Source organism: Diceros bicornis, chromosome 13, assembly GCF_020826845.1.
Source record: "Diceros bicornis minor isolate mBicDic1 chromosome 13, mDicBic1.mat.cur, whole genome shotgun sequence".
Taxonomy (NCBI): domain Eukaryota; kingdom Metazoa; phylum Chordata; class Mammalia; order Perissodactyla; family Rhinocerotidae; genus Diceros; species Diceros bicornis.
Window position 1 is genome coordinate 4,060,102 of NC_080752.1, and position 18,885 is coordinate 4,078,986.

Here is an 18,885-nt window from a genome sequence, read left to right on the forward strand (position 1 = left end):
ATTCTTTAACATTTTTGTAAAGAAAGAATGAGAAAGTGTGTAGTGTCTCTGAATGTGGCAAGATAGAGAAGTCTCGTTAGACCACATCCTCGGGTGCTTCCCTCGTGTTCAATAGGCCCAGGTGATAGTCCGTGTAGTCAGGTGCAGTGCCGCTCCCCCAGGCCCCAGTGTTCCATCCTACTCTGGCCTGTGCCCTCTTCAGGGGGTTCTGATGACACTGGTCCACAAGTGTTGGAAGGAGACATTGTAACATGAGGATATTCATCATCTTAAAACAAAGATTAATGGAGAGGAAAGTCTCAGGGTGTGTGTGCTCTGATGCACTGCTGTTGGGGTGTGGCCGCAGTGACAACTGTGCTCCCAGCAGTCCCCACAATGGCTGTCTCAGACGTTTGATCTCCTGGCACAACCACAGCAGCTGTTGACAGAGCTGGGCTTTCGTCGTGGTTCAATGTCTTCCATCAGATTTTGTCACTCTGACCCTCCTCTGCTTGCCCCATTCCCACTCTTATCTGCTGCATTGATTGCTTTGTAGTTGTTCCCTAGGAGCCACTGTGTGTAACTCTGTTTCACAGTGTCTTTAGGGATCCACCCTCACTACACGAGTCACTGTACAACAGCCCCTTATCCTGGTGTAGCCCGTGTTCATCGTCTCCAGTGGAGCTGTGAAGAGCCCTGCTTAGTCGGAGCTCCTCTCATTCTCATGCTGCTGGGGCTGCTTACGAAGCTGGGCATCTCGTCTTTGGTCATTAACATTATTCTTTTCATCGATTTTCTGAAGTCGGAGATGACTTTGTTAATAATGTGACACTGACTGTCACAGACACTTTTATGTATCTTCCCCAACAGCTCTGTGAAGTAGGCTTGTGATCCCCATTTTACAGGGGGGGACACTGAGGCTCAGAGAGGTTGAGTAGCTTCCTTCACTTCACACAATTTCTTGGTACATTTTGAGTCTCCACCTGGAACTCGGCCTCTCAGGTGTGTGCACTTAGCTGGTGTTCCACTTTGCGCCTCTCTGCCAGCCTCTCCAAAGGCACACGCCCCATCCTGAGTCCATTGTCTGCTTGATGGCAGTCACCCTGCACAAATCGGCCCCATGCGGGGAGTGGACTAGTCGGGCATGGTCCTCCAGCTTACCCTGGGCAGGTTCTAGGTTTATTGTGAGAGCTGGAGCAGTGGAAGATACTGACCATCACTCACCTGAAAGGTTTGTTATGGAGAAATACTCCACTGACTTTTTGCAGGTGTCATGTCTTCTTTGTCTTCATTGCTCCTCTGGGCTTTCTCCTACAGTCCGTGCTGTGCAGTAACATACAGTACAGAGACTGGTGAACATAATAGTATTGCCCTGCACCAAACGGTCACATTACTCATTTTTCTAATTATGAAAGAAATACATACTGTAAAAAAAAGTCAAATTACCCAGATGTATGTAGAGTAAAGTGAAACCTACCCCATCCATCCCTTTCCCTGCTAACTCACTCCCCTACTCAGAAGGAACTATTGTTAAGAGGTTGCAGCTTATTCTTCTGGACATTTCCTATGAATTTATAAATACACATAAAGTTTTTTTTTAACATAAATGACATAACTACATCATTTTGCAATTTGCTGTTTCCCAAATCGTATATCATAGACGTCTCTCCTTATCAGTGCTCGCCACTCTAACTTAGCGTTTTAGAAGTTTTAGAGGTACTCCAAAGAACAGGAATACCATGATCTGTTTATTTCTTCTTTGATAGAGATGGGATTTACGTCCAGTTTCACTAATGAAATGATGCAGTAAGATCCTTGTATGGAGTTTATTACACTGCTATTCAACTTCTCAATTTGCCTTGTTTCCACTTGGTCAGAGACTATGATATATTTTTAACAATTTTATGGGAATTATTATTGTTATTATTATTATTTTTGTGTGTGTGTGAGGAAGATCAGCCCTGAGGTAACATCCATGCCAATCCTCCTCTTTTTGCCTAGGCAGACAGGCTCTGAGTTAACATCTGTTGCCAATCCTGCTCCTTTTTTCCCCCCAAGCCCCAGTAAATAGTTGTACGTCATAATTGCACATCCTTCTAGTTGCTGTATGTGGGATGTGGCCTCACCATGGCCGGAGAAGCGGGGTGTTAGTGCCAGATATGAACCCGGGCCACCAGTAGTGGAGCACTTAACCACTAAGCCACGGAGAATTATTTTATAGGGAATTTAATTTTATCACTGAATATAGACATTTATGGGGAAACTGGACTTTAAGGACATCCATCTCAGTATTCTGGAGAAAAATCATGAAACTTCGAAGGTATGAGGCTTGCTCCATCACAATCTAACAAGTCATGTTAACAATTTAAAGTTGAATGTTTGAATAGCCTCTACTCTCTTTGTTCAGAAGAAGAATGACTTTTGCTTGTCTAGAAAACTTCTTACTCCAGGGGCTCTCAGTTGTGCTTCAGAGAGGGTAAGATTTTGGTGTTGTATCTGTTTCTCTTCAGCTGTAGGCTGCATCTTCTAAAGATCATAGACTTGAACATGGTCCAATAAATGTATATGATTTGGGTCAAAAATTCAAAGTAATGAACCCAAGATAGGAATCCATAACTTTGGTTCTTAATAAAGAATTTCCTTTGATATTCTCAAGTCTCTGTGATTACTAGTAAAAACTCACCTATGGGTGAAGAGATGTGGTTCTCCTGGCAATGTCTGGCTTGAACATCCATAGTTAAGGCTGCCACATCCGTAGATAGATTAGACTTGACCTCTTGACGACCTCTTCCCTTGGTCTTTGACCTTGGAAAAATAAGAATTTAAAAAAGCTGCTGTGGGCCGGCCCTGTGGCCTAGCGGTTAAGTGCGCGCGCTCCGCTGCTGGCGGCCCGGGTTCGCATCCCGGGCGCGCACCGACGCACCGCTTCTCCGGCCATGCTGAGGCTGCGTGCCACATACAGCAACTGGAAGGATGTGCAGCTATGACATACAACTACCTACTGGGGCTTTAAGGAGAAAAAAATAAATAAATAAAATCTAAAAATAAAATAAAATAAAAAAGCTGCTGTTATTAACACTCAATGCTAGAAATGCCCATTAAAGAGTGAGTTTGATTTGGTAAACCAAAGGGAGTATAAGCAGAACAAAGTCTGTAATATCTGTAAAATTTCAAAAGATTCTAATTTTTTTAAATATAACTCTATTTTTGCCACAGTGCAAACTGTGTATATATGAATGAAATATCCCTCTGTCCATTTCTTAAGTTGTTCCATTGACTTGATGGATTTATCCTCTAATCCGGATTCTAAGTGTGAAAGAACATCTTGGTCCTTCAAAGAAAAGAAGCCATTGAAATTTCATTTTCTTTTAGCTCGCCATCCTACAGGTTTGAGGAATAAATTATCATTTAATGGTACAATGATTCCGAAATCTAATTGTTAATTAGAGGGGTGTAAGGGATGATTGAATGGTGGTTCATCCCCATGGTCAAGGGTATTGTACACGTGGACGTGTAAACACGATTCAGGAAGCTGCTTCAGCCCTGTGACATCCCTGAGAACCACAGTGCTGGAGGATCTAGGCACACAGCCATCTGCCTCGATCTCCTGGGTTACATGTAGATCCAGGGGTCTTGAGAGTGGTGTCAGAGCAGCTAGCTTTTATCTATTTCTCCCTTTCCTTCTCTCCAGCTTATCTCAAACAGTCCTATCATATTTTAAAGGCCAATTGTAGTTATTTACATGAGCTGCTTGTTCATTATTGCAGAGTAATAATCAGGCATACCATTAAATATCATTTAATCTACCTAATTAAATTTGTTGTACCTTTTGATTGATTAGAACACTAAAGTTAGTTCAGAGTTTGATATTCACCAAATGTGTTAATCTTCTTACAACTGCCATGTGCCCCAGTCCTCTGAGAAGTGTATCTTTGGCCCATCACAAGATTTTAATGATTCAAATCATCATAAATTAAGATAATGTATTGTCTTTTGGATGATCGGGAGGCATATGGGTCCATTTTGGAAATATGCCCATCTGTCTTTGCTCCCCATGGGAAGTTTCTGGTCACTAGGTCTCCAGGTGGCTTGCACAAGCCCTAGGTCTATAAAGCTTGGTGCCTCTCCTTCTAATTGAGGTAGAAATAAAAGAGGTCAGAGACACTTATTAAAGTTTTGGTTGCATGAAGTCTTCTATGAGGACCATCCATGCATATTGTTCTGGATAGCTCTCTGTTCCTAAGACTACTAGTTACTTTAAGGGCTTGTCAGGAACTGTGAATGGTCTGATATTTTACCTTACCTGCAAACGAATAAGTTAGCTACCATGGTCTTACAGATGCTGGCAAAAGACACGAGACCCATGGGTCAGAGACACAAGACTTAATGACACAGCAATGGCAGTGGCCAGAGTATCAACATTTGCACTGGTTCACTAAATCCCACTTCCTACAGGATGATACACAGTGGGCCAGGAAACATGCAGAGGGTTGCAAGAACTCAGAGCTTAAGGAACTCAAATCTTCAATAACAGGCAGGAAGTCTGCTGACCTTTGGCCTGGGGAGGGGTGTTATTTTTATTATACTGGGGAGTAAGCAAGCCTGCCCTTTGCTCCAGAGGAGGCCACTATTTCTATCTTCCAAGGTTGTCAGCTCTACACACATTCTTGAAAAGATAACCTGGTTTTACTGGCTTTCAAAGATAAGCTTGAATGAGACTTCATCATCATTCTGTTCTTCTGTTACCTTTATTGAGATTGTGCAAATATGCTCTTTTCTCTGTAAAGTTCACTAACTTTATTCATACATAAGGGATGCTTTTGGTTTTATTTATTAAGTTAAAATTTTCTTATTAGAGCAAATGAGGAAACTATTATGGGTTGGATCTGAAGGTATGCTTTTCCAGGAAAAATGTGAAAGATCGGTTCTCACAGAACTTTGCCACAAGGAGTTGATATCAACTTAAATGATTTTAATTTGAATACTGTTTTGTACAACTTTCTTCCATCTTACTTCATCCTCTCTGCTTCCTGTAACTCCCCTATGGGAATGGGGCAGTTTCAGGGATTCACTGAACTCATTTACAATATTAAAATGGTTTTTTCTGTTGTGTGTGTGTGTGTTTTTTTTTTAATTGAGGTAAAGTTAACATACAACATTAAATTAGTTTCAGCGGTATAACATAATGATTCAATGTTTGTATAAATGTTGAAATGATCACCACAATAAGTCCAGTTAACATCTATCCCCATACATAGTTACAAATTTTTTTCTCTTGTGATGAGGACACGGCCTATTTCAAGGTGCAGAAGAATCAACGATGGTGTCATACTTTTCCATATACAGCTTGATGAATTTGGACATAAGTATACACCCTTGAGACTGTCACCATCATCAAGGTCACAAACATATCCATCACCTCCCAAAGTTTTCTCTCACCTCCTTTATTACTATTATTGTGTGGTAAGAACTCTTAATATCTACACTATTAGCAAATGTGATGTATGCAACACAGTCTTGTTAGCTGTAAGCACTATGCCATATCCTAGATCTCCAGAACTTATTTATCTTGATTACTGAAACTCTGTATCCTTTGACCATCAGCTCCCCATTTCTCCATCCCCTCAACCCCTGGCAACCACCATTCTAACCTCTGCTTGTATGAGTGTGACTATTTAAGATTCCACATATAAGTGAGTATTTGCCTTTCTCTGTCTGCCTTATTTCGCTTAGCATAATGTCTTCTAGGTCCATCAATGTTGTCAAAAGTGGTAGGATCTCCTTCTTTTTTCAAGGTTGACTAATATTCCATTTCTTTATCCATTCATCCATCAGTGACACTTAGATTACTTCCATATCTTAGCTATTGTGAATTAGCTACAATGAACATTAGAGTGCAGGTATTTCTTTGAGACCTTGAGTTCAATCCTGTGGGCATATACCAGAAGTGGGATTGCTGGATCATATGTTAGTTTTCATTTTTGGAGGAACCTCCATACTGTTTTCCATAATGGCTGTACTGGTTTACATTCCCACAAGGGTTCCTTTTCTCCACATCCTCACCAACATTTGCCATCTTTAGTTTTTTTGATAGTGGCCATCTTAACAGGTGTGAAGTGATAGCTCATTGTGGTTTTGATTTGCATTCCCTGATAATTAGTGATGCTGAACACCTTTTCATACACCTGTTGGCCACTTGTATGTCTTCATTAGAAAAAGTCTACTCGGGTCCCTTGCCCGTTTTTTAAATTGATTTGTCTTCTTGTTATTGAGCCAACACAAAAAAAGAGAACAAAATTTCCAGGCATTATGGATGTTTCCCAGTTGATGCAGATGGTTTTATATTTACAGTGGTACCAAAAGATCATGTTTCATGCTTTTTATTCAGCTTGTTATAACACCAGCAGTAGCTGCGGCATGGCAGATAATTGGGATCTTCTGGGTTTGGAGGTTTACAACATAAATGAGTGGTAATGAATTTTTTATTATTCCAAGGAAATTATTGAGATCATAGTCCATGGAATCCAAGATTGATAGGTGTAGGAGGAAATTAAGGTGAGGATCGGTGATCTAGCATTACTTCTGATCATGAGGCACAGGTATCTACTGTATGAGTGTTTGAATAAAAATATTAGAGATCAGGAATTTGTGGTGGGTGAATATGTTTTCTGAATTATTTACTTTTGAACGTAACCATTTGGATTATGTGAACATCTGGGATATGGGAGTAAGTCGCTAACAGGGGGTGGTTGATAATGTCACTATTGATTTAACTTCTATGAACACCAAGTTGTCAATGGATTAAGCAAATGAGTAGTCAGAAAACACAGAAATGGTAGGATTTGGGAACTAGTAAAGGACTGGGGACCGATTGTCCTGAGAGGGAGTGCCAGGACTTATGAGGTTGAGAGTGACAAGGACAAGAAGAGAATAGAAACATACTCAAACAAGGAGGGGGTTTTAACAGGATGGAGGGGGAGAAATGATCTGGAGTAGCCTTGAGTTTTGACCTTGAGCTTTCTGTTCTTGATGCAAATCTGCCTGATGACATCCCAGGACACAGGTCAGATCTATCCCCAGGGGATCGAGGGAGGGTGGAAGTACAAAACAGCCAGGATAATTGTCCTAAAAAGGCAGGCTTCCTTTATCATTTGACCCAATTTCATGATTTATTTTTGTAGGGTAAGAGGAAAAGAAAGATGATAGCCAAGTCTTCACAGAGGAAGCAGCATAACTGTGGGAACCAGTCCAAACCAAAGCCTGGTTTAAACATCTCCATCCCTTTGACGATGTCTAGTGACATATTCAAGAGGCCAGTTACTAGAATTCCATCCCATCCTGGCAATGAAGGGTCTCTGGGAGGACACCTTGGATGAGCCCCACCAGGTCTGCTGGCCCAAGAGACCACAAGGACTCAAGGCCTGCAGAAGTGCAGGACAACTAGTAAATCCTTTCAATCTTGCCAAAGCGTTGGAAACACTTGCACCTAGTCATACAGGTGAATCCCTGCCAGGTGTGCTCGCAGGTGGTCTACACTCTAGGTTCCATGCCCACTCCTGCCGGTCTTCAGATTTGGCAGAGATGATTCCAGGAGCTGATCTGGGCATTCCACAGTTCCACTGCCAACAATTTCTGGCGACTGAGGAAGGTATCAGGAAGGAGGAAAGGGCAGTGAAGAGAACAGGAGAGAGACTGGTGATAGCACTGATGGCGGACAGACTTGCTAGCGAGGGAGAGAAAGTGAGGGGCCAAGAAGGCCGTCTTGACAGCAGACAAAATGGAGCAGGCACCTCAGTGAGGTCTCTTGGCAGCGTCCCTAATGTTTCCTTGCTTTGAGCTCCTGAAACTTTGAAATATACCAATATGTTTCTTTTATTAAACTCTGCTGCGTGACAGAAAATATACACAGTGATTTCTTTCTGAGGTGAGAGGTTGAGTTTCAAGTGAGGAGAGAAAGATCTTCCTTTTTCATGCTGTTCTCTCATTTTCCTTTACTATGTATGTTATTTATTTGTACTTTCAAGTCAGCAGCGAGTTATCAACGTCACGGGATGATTCAGTTTTGCCCCATACAGTCACAGTAAAACCTACTTAAAGTGGATTATTCTTTTTGTGTAATATTCCAATAGATTCCAAAATATTATTTCAAAAGCACTTCGATGTCTATGTTCTCAAATTAGATATTTACTTTTGGTCTCCATTTTTGTGTTCCTTCTTGCATGCTACTTCAGAGTTGCATCTAAGGAAATACCAGATGTCCCTCAGTTTTTTAGATCCATATGTGTTGGAAATTTGATTCATGAAGATGGACATGGCAGCTGGGGGATCATGCTATTATCAAAAGAGACCATTTCGACATCAGTAATCTGACAAGAACTCACTGCTTGTTGAGATTTAATTGACTAGTTGAGGGATCAAGCTTTCGCTATTGGCACTTCTCTTTCTCTTTGGAGGCGAAGTATTGCCTTCCCAGTCTTTCCATTACCAAACCACTTTCCTGGGTGGCTGTGCCATGTCAGGAAGGGCCTGGGATGCCGGGAACCAGGAGTCATCCTCAGTTTCTAGCTGTCCTAAGAAGGCTTCCCTGGCAGAGTCCAGCCTGTGTGTCTGGGTGACACTTGCAGCCATCAGACAGGAGGCGATAACTCACAAGTGCCAAGTGATTCATCTGGCCCTTGTCTTACATGGTGTTTCCAAGGGATGAGGTTCAAAATGCCACTTGGTAACCCTTTGAAAGCCCTTGTCGTGGGGTGGGTTCTCAGTGTGAGCTCAGAGCAGTATCTATTCACCACCAGATGGGAAGCATTTCAGTATTTTAATTGGTAAGGCTGTGTTCATACATGACCATGGATCATCAGTTCTGTGGCATTTCCTGCTGGACCACCCCACACCCTTGTCATGCCTCATCTTTCAAAGCTCCAAACAGGTTCACACCCCATCGGGTGGTTGTAATGTAACCACAGCACAAGACTGGGGAAAAAAACACAACCACCCAGGAGTGACACACTTTAATGGCTCGGGCCCAATTGCCCCATTTGGACAAGTTGGCAACATCAACACTGAGTGTGTAAACTGGAGGACTGTCCAAGACCGTGGACCTCAGAATGACACGGCCTCAAATCTCACCTTGGACAGCAAGGGACAGTGTGGGGTCACTCACTGGTCAGGATTATGGTCCCTTATCCTGGCATAGTAGAGCTCACCCGGGATCCATCAGGCCAAGCCAGGGAGGAGCCTTCTAGGGAATTTCTGCCCTAAAGTGAATGGCATACGGAAGGCAGGTGTGCTGGAAATCCTGGTTCACAGAAAGCGGTCGTGTTTATGGAATGAGGCCCAGTGGTAGCCTTAAAGCTGCATCACAAATCTTTCCCATTGGATACAAAACAAGCAGGAAACAGAATTCAGAGTCCTGGACAAGGATCCCAGCAGGATTCAATTCTAGGTCAGTAGTGAACACGGAGGCACTAGAGGGGTCTCAGGAGGGAAAGTCCTGTCTGCCTTTAGTCCATTTGCAAATCACCTTTTCGGGCCTTGTCCTCTCCAAGTGCATGTTTTGATCTTTTTACATTGTTTTCCCAGCTTAGAGCTGATGCAATTCCAGAGATTGAACTAGAAAACTACAAGTTCCTAAAATTTGGTCAAAAGAAACCTCAACAAGAGAAGCAGAAAACATTCCCTCTTCCTCCAGAATGTAGAAAGGCACCCCCTGCCTATGGCACGACCTGGTCCTGGGTAGTGCTGTTTTCAAGACACCCACATTTCAGTGGTTGTTGCTTTGCCTTTGAAAGTACCATCAACCTTTAAATCCCAAGAGAACGGGCAGGGGGCCGTGTCTGCCCCTGGAGCAGCTGAATGATACTGAAATGAACTTGTCCTGGGAGTTAGGGGGAATTGGGAGTGATGTCACTAGCCAAAAAAGGGGCTGGCCCTTCTCCCTTCTCCCACATAAAATAAGCTGATGACCCAGAAGAGTTCTTGATTCAAGGAGAAATGTGAGATTCTGTGTCTCACTCACATGCCTACAGAAAGCGACAGAACCACACCACAACTCCCAAGCTATAAAGGGAACAGGACTTTAATATAATATTCAAATATGTCATTTATTATTTACAACAAATAACCACTGGCCCTCCCCAATGGGTGAGTAGGTGCTGAGGTAGAGATGTCAGGGAGCTGGGATGGGGTCGTCCCTTCTCTCTTGGGCTTCAGGGGACCCCAGGAATCAGCTTACAATGCTCCCCTTCCCATCAAGTGGGAGGAGCTGGCCTGGTGCATCGCAAGCATCCCAACTGTGTCCCTGCTGCTGAGGATGGGGCTGTGATCAGCCACTGGTACGGGGTTCGGCGTTGGGGCCTGGGGGCTGAGTAGAAGAGTCGGGTTATCTTCTGCGGCCTCCCTCTGAATCATGGCCCCCCACCCTGTCCCCACTGCACTGGGTGCTTCAGACCCTGTGCTCAGTGCTGTCAGCCACCAGTACCCCATTCGTCCCTGCCACGTGAGCGATCATTTAGTATCACCTATTTCACAGAGGGGGAAACGGAGTCTCAGGAAGCTGAAGAGAGTCACCCCAGTCGCAGGACTGGTCAATAGTGGAGCTGGGATCCCAGTGCCAGCTATCCAACTCCCCAAGGCCACGCTTAGCCCGAAGCCTTACTGAACCCCCAGGAGTCAGTCACCCCGGCCCAGACACTCACTCACCCCAGACCTTGATGATGGCCGGTTCTTCTTGGCCTTGCGTATTTTGCAGGCCAACTAGGTCTAGGGTTCTGGCTGGCAGGACAGGTTGTAGCTACAGGACAGAGAGGCATCTGTGAGCCTACCAGGAACCACACCTCAGGTGTCGCCCCACTGCCTGCCCAGCAGCTGGAGTCTGGGTGTCCCAGATGTCGCCATGTAATAAGGCCGGGGGATGAGTGGGGGACCATGGAGACAGGCTCTCTGGACTGGCCAACAGGGAGAGTCCACCCCTGCCCTCACCCAACTCCTGCCCAGCCTCACCTCTCATTCTCGTTGAGCAACTCCATGTCTTGGAACCAGGCCGCAAATCGCTCCCTCGGGTTCTAGGTTGTAATTCTTGGCAGCCTCCTGGAGCAGCAGGATCTTCCTCATGACTCGGTATTCCTGGGACCAGAGGGAAGGAGAGGATGCACACAGGGCCTGGGTGGGGGAAGCTGCAGGGGCCTTGTTGGAGGTGAGGAGTGGGGCAGGGGACCAGTCCTGGAAACCATCCTTCCCTCCAGTTCCATCCAGGATCTACCAGTTCTCAGAATGGGAATAATCAGCCCCTCCTCCAGGAAGATATCCTTGATGCCATCCTCCCCTCAACCCACCCGCCAATTGGATGGGTCTCCCACTGCTCTGTTATCAAACTCTTCCACACAATGTAAGATACAGGAGGTGAAGCCAGGCACTGTTCTGCCCAGAAGGTCTCTGATTTCCACCTCCTTCTCCTCCCCTGCAGGGAGTGCCACAGCTGCTCCTCAGTCCTCTTCTCAAGGTTGATCTCATTCCCCTGGAAGGTAGACAGCCAGAGTCCATCAGACAAAGCCCCCTAGCCTGACTACCCCCTATGCCCACCCCTTCTCGTGTTGCACTATTGCCAGGTCCCCAGAGGGGGCCAGGCATGCAGAGAAAACAGGACTTGTACCTAGGCCGGGCTCTGGGCTCCAGATTAGGAGGACATGGGAGTGAGACTGAGGTACCTGGCAGCACAACTCTGATGACAGACTTGGAGGCTGAGGCCTCAGGCAGAGGGGACTGCTCAGCAACTTATGTGCTGCCTGAGTTGGGGGCGCCCGACTTCTCTGTCCCTCCATGGGCAGCATAGGAGTTAGAGGCTGAGTCCAGCTCAGATAAAACCTCACGCAGCTGTGCCATCAGGCAGCTCTGAGCTTCCCCAGCCTGGGGAACTGGAACGGGTGTCTCTGGCAGAGCCTCTTTACACTCATCCCTAAGATGGGCCTGATGCCCCAGCTCCCAGGAGCAGCTGCGAGGCTCTCATGAGAGTAGATGTGCCAAGTGCTGAGAACTCAGAGCTCAGTTTGGGGGCTCCCACATCCCAAGGCTCAGAATCCTGGTCCTTCCTGCCTAGTCCTCAGGTTCACCCACCTCGAGATAGTCACCCATCGCCAGGTGCAGCATCAGCAGGTCACTGAGCAGATTGCCAAGATAGGGGAAGACACCCTGTGACATCGGGGTGCAGGTGGGATGAGCCCTTGCTCTCAAGTAGACCCCATGTAGACCCTCTCCTGAAAAGTCCCCACCCTCAGCCTCCTGGCCCACCACAGGGTTCCCATGAGGAGCAGCCTAGGACCCTCAGCAGCCTCCCGTCAATTCCTACTCCCTTCACACCCCAAGAACACCACAGTCCTCCTCCTCACCTCCCAGGGCCGGCTTCTGGCAAATCACAGGGTGTGCCTTCCCTGGCCCTCCCCAAAACAACCCATCCTGCACCAGCTCTTCCAGGCCCTCCTCTTGGTCACTTCTACTAGGGGATTTGGGCACTGTGGCACCAAGAGAAAGGACCCTCCTCTCTTGATTTGAGGCCTCCAGCTGGGAGCGCAGAGCCCCTCCCCCACAGGCACACTCACCTGCTGCTGCTGCTGCTTCTCCTGCACTCTCTGGGGGTTGCTCTCTGGGGGGGCAAACGTGAAGGGCCCCTCCTGTCAGGGTCGAGGACAGTGTCAGCGAGGCGATACTCCCCTCACCCCATTTCTCTCCAGCACCACTGGCCTCCGACACTGGACATCTGACTTGAGTCAACTGGTACCAATGTCATTCCATCCTCCAAGGTCTTGTGATTCCAGAACAAGCCCAGCTCCAACTTTCATTCTGGGTGTGAGCTTGGGCTCGTGGCCTGGCCTCCTTGAGCCTGTTTCCTCATCTGGAAAGTGTGAGAACTCCAGCTACCACACAGGTTCTCATGAGGACTCAGTGTCACAAGACTGTCATCCTTGTTCTGGCCCTCACCCCTCCAGGTGGAGCAGGCAGAAAGCTCCCACATTTCTTTCCTCCCTCTTATCTCAACACCACCCTGTGAGGCCTGCACCACACAATCACCATCCCTCCATTTCCCTCAATAGGAGACAAAGGCCCAAACATGGGCAGAGAGTTGCTCAGGGGCCCACAGAGGAGAGGCCGCTTGCCCCTCTCAGCCAGAGGCCCTGTTCCAACATCCTCGCCTAACCCCCAGCCCCACCACTGAAAACAGTCCTGTCCCCTGACCTCTCAAAGCTTGGTCCTGGGCCGAGTCATGGATGGAGAGGATGTGGTGTCTTGGGAGTCTGGTAGAGTGGCTCCTGCCTGCCCCAGTCCCGTGGAGTGTCTGGCACCCAGGCTGGGCCAGAGGCCAAGCCAAAGCCTTCTCCTCCCCAAGGAACGCCTCAGGACATTCCCCTGCACTGAATCCTTTTTTTTTTTTTTGTGAGGAGATCAGCCTTGTGCTAACATCTGCCAATCCTCCTCTTTTTTTGCTGAGGAAGACTGGCCCTGGGCTAAAATCCATGCCCATCTTCCTCCACTTTATATGGGACGCTGCCACATCATAGGTCGACAAACGGTGCGTCGGTGCGCGCATGGGACCCGAACCGGTGAACCCTCAGCCGCTGCAGCGGAGTGCGCGCAATTAACCACTTGCGCCACTGGGCAGGCCCCTGAACTCTTTCTTTATCCACTCAGGAACTGGACCCCCAAGGTGCCACCTCTGATCAACAGGGAAGGGGATGACAGGACATTTTGATTCCCTGTTTACATGAGACTCCTAACTTCCTTTCAGCAGGATCCACTAAGAATCCATCAGTTGCCTAGACGCTTCTCATAAGCCACCGGGGGCATATGTCATTGCCAACCAGGCACTCAGGTTAGACTCCTGTGGTTCACTCAAGTGACTGCTCTAGGGGTCCAGGGGGGAGTCCCAGAATGCACACACATCTGCCACCTAAGGATGAGCAGCCTGTTTGTCCACCTGGGCCATGGGAATCCTCTGCCATGCGCATCCCTGGGGCAGGCAGGCTGCAGCCCCTTGGAGATGTGGTGAAGATAGAAGGAGCAGCGGGGTCCTGGCTTCCTGAGGATAGTTTTAGGCTGAGGGCTAAACCCACACCAATCACCCAACAGCATGGAAGAAGCTACATCCTGCAGGATGGACATACATGGAAGCCAGAGACCTGTTGATGGCGCCAGCTCGGCAACTCCTCCTGGAACAGCCCAGCCAACACCATTGTGTCTCATGACCAGGGCCTCCTGCCCACAAACGGCACCCCACCTGCTCATGGGCAGAACAGATCCCTCTGCTTGTTAACCTGGATGAAATAAACGGGAATGTTTCAGAGAAAGTTCAAGTGAGAAACTATCAAAACCACAGCCTGCCTATTGCCCCTCCTCCGCACCCCTCCTCTCTTTCCAGACCCCCAGCCTCCACTCTACCTTGATCATCAGTTCTCTGCTCAAGGACTTGTCTTGACTATTGAGTTCCTGAAGATTTTCAGGGCTCTCTCTCAGGGGAGGGGAAAGAACGAGGGATAAATTTAGGAATAATGTGAGGGGTCTGAATGCAAATCCCTTTTCTTTGCAAACCCGAGATTCAAATGGCCTGGAGAAGTGTTCTCACTGGGCTCCTCTGAGCGCTAAGGTCTCATGGTACTGGGAGGGGGCTCTCCTGTTGGTCACTGGGGTCTCCACTCTCCAGATCTACTGAGCAGCTCTGTTTTGACTGCTTTGAGTTTCAAATGGGCATAGAGTTTTGTTGCTATAAACACCTGAAAATCCCCAATTTGGCTCAACTTAGTACCTGACACTTAGGGAAACCGAGTCCTGAAGCAGAACTGGTGCACTAAGGACCCCGGGAGGTTTAGAGACCCCCTGCCGAGGCCCAGGCCCGGTCCCCAGCATTTGCTACCTCCCAGGAGTTCCCAGCTGACTGAGGGGCCAATGGCAGACATACAGGAGATCCCCCATCCACCCTGGTCCTCCTATGGAGAGAGGCCTACCCACCGGGAAACTTCCCCCGTGTGTTCTTCAGGTGGCTTGTGGAGGTTTTCTGCAGAGCAGAGATGACAGTGCAGGGCGAGGAGAAGTTCTTCAGGTTCTCGCACTCCTGGGGAAGGGAAGAGAATGAGCTGTGAGGTGGGGCACTGTAGCCCCACTTGCTCTAGCTTCAGTCCCCTTCTATTTAAATCTCCCCTCCTGGATGAGACAGATGCTCAGGGAGTCCCAGAAGGGCACATTTAGGACCCAAAGAGTAACACTCACAGGGAACAGGATTTTAGCTCAACCCAGGGAAGGAGCCAGGTAGGAAGTGAGCATCCTCTCACTGGGACCTGGAGTCAAAGTCAGCGGGCCCCTAGCAGGAAGGGCCTAGGGACTGTGCAAGGGCTTAGACCACACACTGCAATCCTGGGAGCTGATAAAGGTGGAGAGGCAGTTCCCAAGGCTTCAGAGAGGGACTCCACTGGGCCTCCCACAGCACACCTGGGCCACCTGGATCCAGCGCTCCACCACCCTCACCCTGTCCTGGGCTGTCATGCTCGGGTCCCTGAGGCAGGGGGTGATGACGAAGCTGGCCACCCTTCTGACGTGGTCGATGGTGGCCTGGACGGTAGGTGTCTGGTGTTCATTTCGGGCTTGCTCCTCTTGCCCCAGGTGGAGCCCAGGCACGGAGAGGGCACCACCTTCCGGAAGAGGTCCTGGAGAACAGGGGGAGTGTCACCCAGCCCTGCCACACCCCAGGTCTGTGTCCACAGCCCCCAAAGTCCCACACAGGAGTCACAGTTTACAGCTGGAGCTCAGAAAGCTCAGGATGTGGCCTGAGCCTTGTGACAGTCCCTGGCTTTTCTTCTCTGTCCCCCGAGGACACCCAGCACAGGATGACCCAGGACCCAATACTGGCAGGGAAGGGAGAGGGGCTTTTGACCCAGCCCGTCCTGGCTAACTCCAAGCTCCAGACGGTGGCTCAACTCGGCTCATCCCAAGGGGGCATCTTCCAATACCCTGATCCCCTCTCTGGTCCCACTCCACATTCTGATGCACATCCCCCTGTGGCAGCTACAACCACAGGCCTTGTCTGTCTCCCTTGTAGTGAAATACACATCAGATGTCTAATAAGTCCTGAGGCTGTTGAGCCTCCTGAGCAGCCGGTTGGGCCACCAGGGACCGGGCTGTACACAGTGAGCCTCTCCCTGCACAGATGAGCCAGGGCCCACCCAGCTTTTCATCTCTTCTACCTCATGGAGTTGGCACAGTCACTCTGTGCAGCAGGTCCTCTTAATGTCCACCTCCACGGTCTGCAGGTGGACAGCAAAGGCTTGGGTGTTCAGAAAGTTGCCCAGGTCTTATGGTTGGTAAAGGGTGGAGCCTGGATTTGGGCCCAGATCATAGCAGTCTGGATCAGGTCTGGGGCAACGATGGCAGAGGGAAGGCCTGCCCCATCCCGCCCTGAAAGCCCAGCTGCTCACCGGATCCATCACGGTCAACAGCTCCATCACCAGCTTAAGAGGGAAGGCCGTGAGATTAAGCTTCTCACCCTCCTTAAGAGCCACAGGTGGAGATGGACTTCTCACTAGAAATGATGGTCCAGGTGACTCCAGCTCAGCAGCTCCCACTCCTGCTGGAGCCCATGTTGGCCCTTGCTCCAGCTCCACCACTGCTGATGGAGGGGACGCTGACTCCAGCGCTAGAGGAGGAGGTGTCAACGGAGCTGGAGCCAGCTCTACCTCCACCACTGCCCACTGCTCTGCTTCTGCCGCTGGCTGGAGCTCTGCAGCTGACGCTGGAGCGGGATAAAGAGAAAGGTTCACCCACATAGCTGACTTTCCATGTGTCCTTCTAAACACAGGAAAGATCCCCCTCCCTTCCAGGAATACCCAGCCTGCAGTCCCCCTTACCCTCTGGCTCTGCCTCAGTGGCCTCCAGAAGCTCACACTGGACAAGGGTAAGAGGGTCACGGCAGCTCCTCTCCTAACCAGGCAAGGTGACATTCATGTACATCCGCTTTAGCTTGAAAAAGGGACAGCCCCAGTCTGGTTCCGCCCTAGTTCTAGTCCAACCCCGTCATCTCAAGCTTCTGAGTGTGGAGACCCTCTGCTCCTGCTCTCATCTCAGAGCAACACTGGAAAGTGTGGGTGGCCTCATGTACCTGCCCCTTGTCTAGTGAGTAGGTGGAGTTGAAACCACTGGGCAACTACTCGACAACCTCTTGAGTGGAGTTCTGCAAAGACTGCCTGGGAGCTGGGCCAGAAGGAATCAGGGGCTGCATGCACACTGCCACTGGGGCCGACCCCCAAGAGAAAGTCTGCTGCTCAGTTCACGCACAGAGGGGCATCCCTGCAAAGAACTGTGGTCAGGGAGGGAAGGAGATGAATCCTCTAATGCTCGGTATCATGATTAGAGGAGCTCACCTTCTCATGCTGCCAGGCATGGCCTGGGGTATGAACATGACAGACTCACCAGGTTTCCGACACCTAACAACCAGCTCCTGCTCAGGAATGACCCGACCCTTATGTCCTGACTTCTCCCCTCCTCACAGACACATGCAGACACACACACACACACAAAGAGGGGCAAGGGGTGTGGGGCTGATCAGGTGGGATCACAGCTGTGTCCTGGCCTGCACTAGCCTTTCCTGGGCTGTCGCGTGTTACCTTTCACTGCCTCCTGCCAGACACCCAGAGGCGTCAAGAATGAGGGCTGAGCCAACATTGCCAACTACCAAAAAGATTCTCTTTCTGGGATTTTTTGAGCCCAGATCCTCCAAAAGTTGGGAAACAACAACAAAACATCTTTGCCTGCTGACTGTCTCCAATCAAGTGAGCTGGATGGGGTGCTGTGGGTGCGTGGTTACCTGAGTTCTAAGATCTGTTGAGGTCTATGACCCCACGTCATCTCCTGAACTGTACACAATGAGCCTACACAGCCCTACCCACAGCTCCCTGGAAACCTAACTAGGGACCTAGCTTTAAGGAGACAGAGATGAATGCAGACCTCCTTTTCCTTACTAGTTCTTCATCCTGGGATAGTCCCTGTGCCTCTCAGGTCCTCCCCAGTCTCTAAACCTGCACCATGGGGATCAGCCTAGAATCTACTTCCTAGGGACATCACCCGGTGTATATGAGATAATATCTATTACCCCTGTGGGCTGGTGTCACATGTACCTAAGGCACAAACTTAGAGATGGAAGAATAACAAGGAGGGGTGGGATGTAGTACAGAACACCACTCAAAACAGGCCTGGGCTCCAAGAATGTGATATTGGGACAGTCATTTCCAACTTGGCCTCATTTTCAGGTCAGCACCATGAGGGGGTTGCAACTAATGGAAATTCAGATATTGCCATCGTGTGACATAAAACCATTCGATTGTTTCCTGTTTTATGGAGAATGAGACCCAAGTGTCTCATCTTGGTCTATGAGGTGGGCAGCCTCCACAGTGGTACTCAGTAAGCCCCACCCATATTATACACATCCCCGTGGAACCACAAAGTGGTTAGTAACTGGCTTCTGAATATAATAAGAGCCAAAGTGATGGGATGTCTTGTCTAAATTTTAACTAAAAATGTCTCTCACTTCCTCTTGCTCCCTCTCTCATGTGCCATCTCTCTCTCTCTCATTCTGTCAAATCCCTGGAAGTGAGGAATCAAATACCGGTGTATTGGGGCTGCCCAATGTGTGAGGCACATTGAGGAGAGAAGCAAGGGAGTGCCTGGGCCAACAGACAGAAAGGAACTCAGGCTCTCAATCCAAAATGAATCCTGAAGGCTGAGAGTGACCTTGTGGGCCAGTCCTCCCCCAGTCGAGCCTCAGTTGAGGCCACAGCCCCAATCTGTTCAACTCACTGAGACAGAGGCACCCAGCTAAAACATGCCTGATTGCTGATCCACAAAAATTGTGAGATTGTCAACATTTGATGTTTTGAA

The 18,885-nt window shown here is 48.6% G+C and overlaps 1 protein-coding gene across 16 annotated transcripts in view; it reads right to left on the reverse strand.

Moving 5' to 3' along the window:
- Positions 1 to 2,692: 2,692 nt before the first annotated feature.
- The window catches only part of LOC131412495 (ral guanine nucleotide dissociation stimulator-like), a 37,485-nt gene continuing 21,292 nt past the window's right edge, over positions 2,693 to 18,885 (reverse strand). For 2 of the 16 annotated variants that reach the window (XR_009221784.1, XR_009221782.1), the window contains 3 exons: positions 14,404 to 15,662; positions 13,916 to 14,279; positions 12,824 to 12,862 (listed from right to left, as the gene is read on the reverse strand). Coding sequence is in view for 1 of the 16 variants with exons in the window: in XM_058552076.1 (XP_058408059.1) it covers positions 12,067 to 12,162; positions 12,570 to 12,641; positions 14,130 to 14,198 (237 nt within the window). In the remaining 15 variants the exon portion in view is untranslated. The other 14 variants (XR_009221781.1, XR_009221780.1, XR_009221791.1 and 11 more) reach the window with 14 other exon arrangements.